General features: G+C 49.2%; 1 protein-coding gene across 1 annotated transcript in view; it reads left to right on the top strand.

Annotated features, from left to right (window-relative positions):
- The window catches only part of ITM2C (integral membrane protein 2C), a 9696-nt gene extending 6511 nt beyond the window's left edge, over window positions 1-3185 (top strand). Inside the window, exons 4-5 of the mRNA XM_009325033.1 lie at window positions 1067-1217; window positions 3094-3185. Coding sequence (XP_009323308.1) covers window positions 1067-1217; window positions 3094-3185 — 243 coding nt within the window. The remainder of the gene's footprint in view (window positions 1-1066; window positions 1218-3093) is intronic.
- Window positions 3186-3489: the final 304 nt, after the last annotated feature.

Genomic DNA, 3489 nt, shown 5'->3' with positions numbered 1-3489 from the left:
CGTGTCCAGAGAAGGGCAACGAGGCTGGTGAGGGGTCTGGAGAACAAGTCTTCTGAGGAGCAGCTGAGGGAACTGGGGTTGTTTAGCCTGGAGAACAGGAGGCTCAGGGAAGACCTCATTGCTCTCTACAACTACCTGAAAGGAGGTTGTAGTGAGGTGGGTGTCGGTCTCTTCTCCCAAGTAACAAGCGATAGGACGAGAAGAAATGGCCTCAAGTTGCGCCAGGGGAGGTTTAGATTGGATGTGAGGAAAAATGTCTTTACTGAAAGAGTGGTGAAACATTGGAAGAGGCTGCCCAGGGAACTGGTTGAGTCACCATCCCTGGAAGTATTTAAAAGACGTGTAGATGCAGCGCTTAGGGACATGGTTTAGTGGGCATGGTGGTGTTGGGTTGACGGTTGGACTGGATGATCTTAGAGGTCTGTTCCAACCTTAATGATTCTATGATTCTAAGTGTGCCGAGAGCTTGCTTTCCCCTGCATGCGCACTGCTACTGTGCAGGGCAGTGTTTCTAGATGTGGTGCCCATGGCCCATCTCTAGTCCCCATTCCTGTGGGCTATAAGGGCAGGAGATTATTGTGGCTGTGCTGAATGGACCAAGGAGGAGGAAACTGTTGGAATCTGAGCAGGGCTGGCATTTTGGGGTTTTGCCTTTTGAAGTAAATGCAAGATGTACATTTTCAGTGGAGTTCCTGGCATTTTGGTTGAGCCTTGATCCCTCTCCAGATGGGTTCATTGTGCTTTCAGGGTTACAGCTTCGCGTCCCCTCCTTTCAAACTGGGGTTAGTTTATAACAGGGTTGATCCTACACTGGCTTCATCCCCTACGTGAACATTCAATTTTTAGATCTAATCTGTTTTGTGTGCCCTGTGCTAGTACCGTGGGTCAGTTTACTGCAAGGACAGGGACACATGTTAACCAACCTCGGTAAGTAGAGTTTGAGCCTTCAAACAGTGGATTTTCCACAGTTTGGCTGTCCTTGGCTCTCTGTGTGAGACAGTTCTGTTCGAGGAGGAGATCATGGCACCGTTTGTGCTTTATTTTGGTGGAAACTGTGTCATTTCAGAAAGGGACATACCTGCCTCAGACATACATAATCCAGGAGGAAATGATTGCGACCGAGCATGTCAGTGACATGGAGCAGCTCGGCTCCTTCATCTACCGCCTCTGCAGCGGCAAGGAGACCTACAGGCTGAAACGGAGGAGCACAAGGAGACGTAAGAGCCTTGCTGTGTTCGGCTGTCCTAACTCGCTTTCCCCCCCGCATCACAGTTGTTATTTCTGCTATTACAGTCATGCTGGCCTCTTCATGGCAATAGGGGAGGTTTCCCTGTCGGTGTAAGCACACAGGAGATCTTTTGAGGTGTTTCCCATCTAATTCATCTAAACCCAAATCTGGGATGATGATGCTGCAAATGGGTGCTGGTTGCTGTGTTTCTATTGCTGCGTCTATGAGCCTGATAGAAACATTGAGAAAATGGTTGCAGGAGCCAGCAATTCATTTATGTGTGCTCTCCTGGGGCTCAACTAGTAGTGCTGTTGGGAACTGTTTGGAAAATTTTCCTAATGGAGACACCCGCTTCAGTGGCAGCTACTCAGAGCAGATTCGATCTGCAAATTGCCTTTAATTAATTAAGTTCCTAATAATATGGAAAAAGTTGTGAAGAGGGAACATTGGACTACCTTAAAATGATCTCATGAAAATCAGCCGCAACCCCCCCACCCCCCCCCCCCTGCCGTGGGCAGGGACATCTTCAACTAGATCAGGTTGCTCAGAGCCCCGTCCAACCTGACCTGGAATGTTTCCAGGGATGGGGCATCCATCCACCACCTCTCTGGGCAACCTGGGCCAGTGCCTCACCACCCTCAGCGTAAAGAATTTCTTCCTTATGTCTAGTCTAAATCTACCCCCCTTTAGTTTAAAGCCATTCCCCCTTGTCCTGTCACAACAGGCCCTGCTAAAAAGGTTGCTGCCATCTTTTTTATAAGCCCCCTTTAAGTACTGATAGGCTGCAAGAAGGTCTCCCCGAAGCCTTCTCTTCTCTAGGCTGAACCACCCCAACTCTCTCAGCCTTTCTTCATAGCAGAGGTGTTCCATCCCCCTGATTATTGTCGTGGCCCTCTTCTGGACCCTCTCCAACAGGTCCGTGTCCTTCTTGTGCTGAGGGCTCCAGAGCTGGACGCAGTGCTCCAGGTGGGGTCCCACCAGAGCAGGGTAGAGGGGCAGAATCACCTCCCTTGACCTGCTGGCCACGCTGCTTTTGATGCAGCCCAAATATGTAAAAATTACAAATGGTAATATTGCTGCAAAAACTCCTTAATTTCAGTATTTGCATTTATTTGTTTTTAGACACTGGTGTACTTAAAGGCTTACCTGAAACATGAACCTATAGTCAGTTTGGGTTGGGATCTCTGGGGAAGCTGCAGGGTGCTGAGAGCGTTTGGGTGCAGAAGTCATCATGGCTGTAGTTCGTGGTTGCCTTCCCAACAGAAGCTGCACAATTGTGCACGGGGCTGCTGGCATGCTGGCTGCTGCTCTCGTGGAGCCCTGGCACGGTCCTGCTTGTCAGCAGGGCACCACCGGGTTTGCTGTAAGAGGGGAGTAGCTGTCTGGCAGAGCTGCCCAGAGTTGAGGTCCTGCAGTTTAATGGCATGGGGAGCATTACTTGTTTCCCAGAGAGGCTGAGACCATAGCAGGATCACTGCATGTGGGGATACAAACAGCCAGAGGGGTGGTGATTTTAAGCCCTCCTTGGCTGCATTCAGAGCTGTGCTCTGTACCAGCCTGTGACTTCTGCTGGTTTCATGAGGCTTTTTGGTCTCTGAGATAACACTGAGATGCTGTCAGCTGAAACCAGCTGTTTCCATACAGGTACTCCAGCTCATGGTAGCTTCTACTGCAGGACCATGGCCTAGAGAATATGGCTATTCTTCCAAAGACCAGGTTATGCTGCTTTTCATATGGGCTGTGTTGTTCCTGCATTTCAGTGTTCAGCAGTTGCATCTCATCTGCTTTCCTTCCCCCACTTGCTCCAGCTCTTGTAGATTATCATTTGTTTAATTTCCACTCTTCTGTCTTTCAATCACTTCTAGGTATCAGTCGACGTGAGGCTGGAAACTGTCATCGTATTCGTCACTTTGAAAACACTTTTGTGGTTGAAACTGTTATCTGCAAAAAGTCATGAAGCCACTCTCCAGATGTAACCTTCCTTGGCTTTGCTTGCACACACATGCACACACATGCTCCCAGCCCTCTCTTTAGACATGGTAATCTGTCCTACTTTTTTTACTCCCTCCCCTGCTTGTGCACCTCTAACCTCTTGGGTCCATTCTGGCCTCACAGTGGATTCTCTTCTCTCCCTGCTGTCTACCTGAGATGTTTGCTGGGCTTAAATTTACACAGTGGTCAAAGATAACCTGGGAGAAAATGCAGCTTCTTCCACACCACAGGATGGGAATCTCTTTTGGGAGCAGGTTTGGGGTAGAAGG

This window comes from Pygoscelis adeliae, unplaced genomic scaffold (genome assembly GCF_000699105.1).
Source record: "Pygoscelis adeliae isolate BGI_AS28 unplaced genomic scaffold, ASM69910v1 Scaffold155, whole genome shotgun sequence".
NCBI classification, from domain to species: domain Eukaryota; kingdom Metazoa; phylum Chordata; class Aves; order Sphenisciformes; family Spheniscidae; genus Pygoscelis; species Pygoscelis adeliae.
This window is presented reverse-complemented; position numbering and strand designations above follow the sequence as displayed.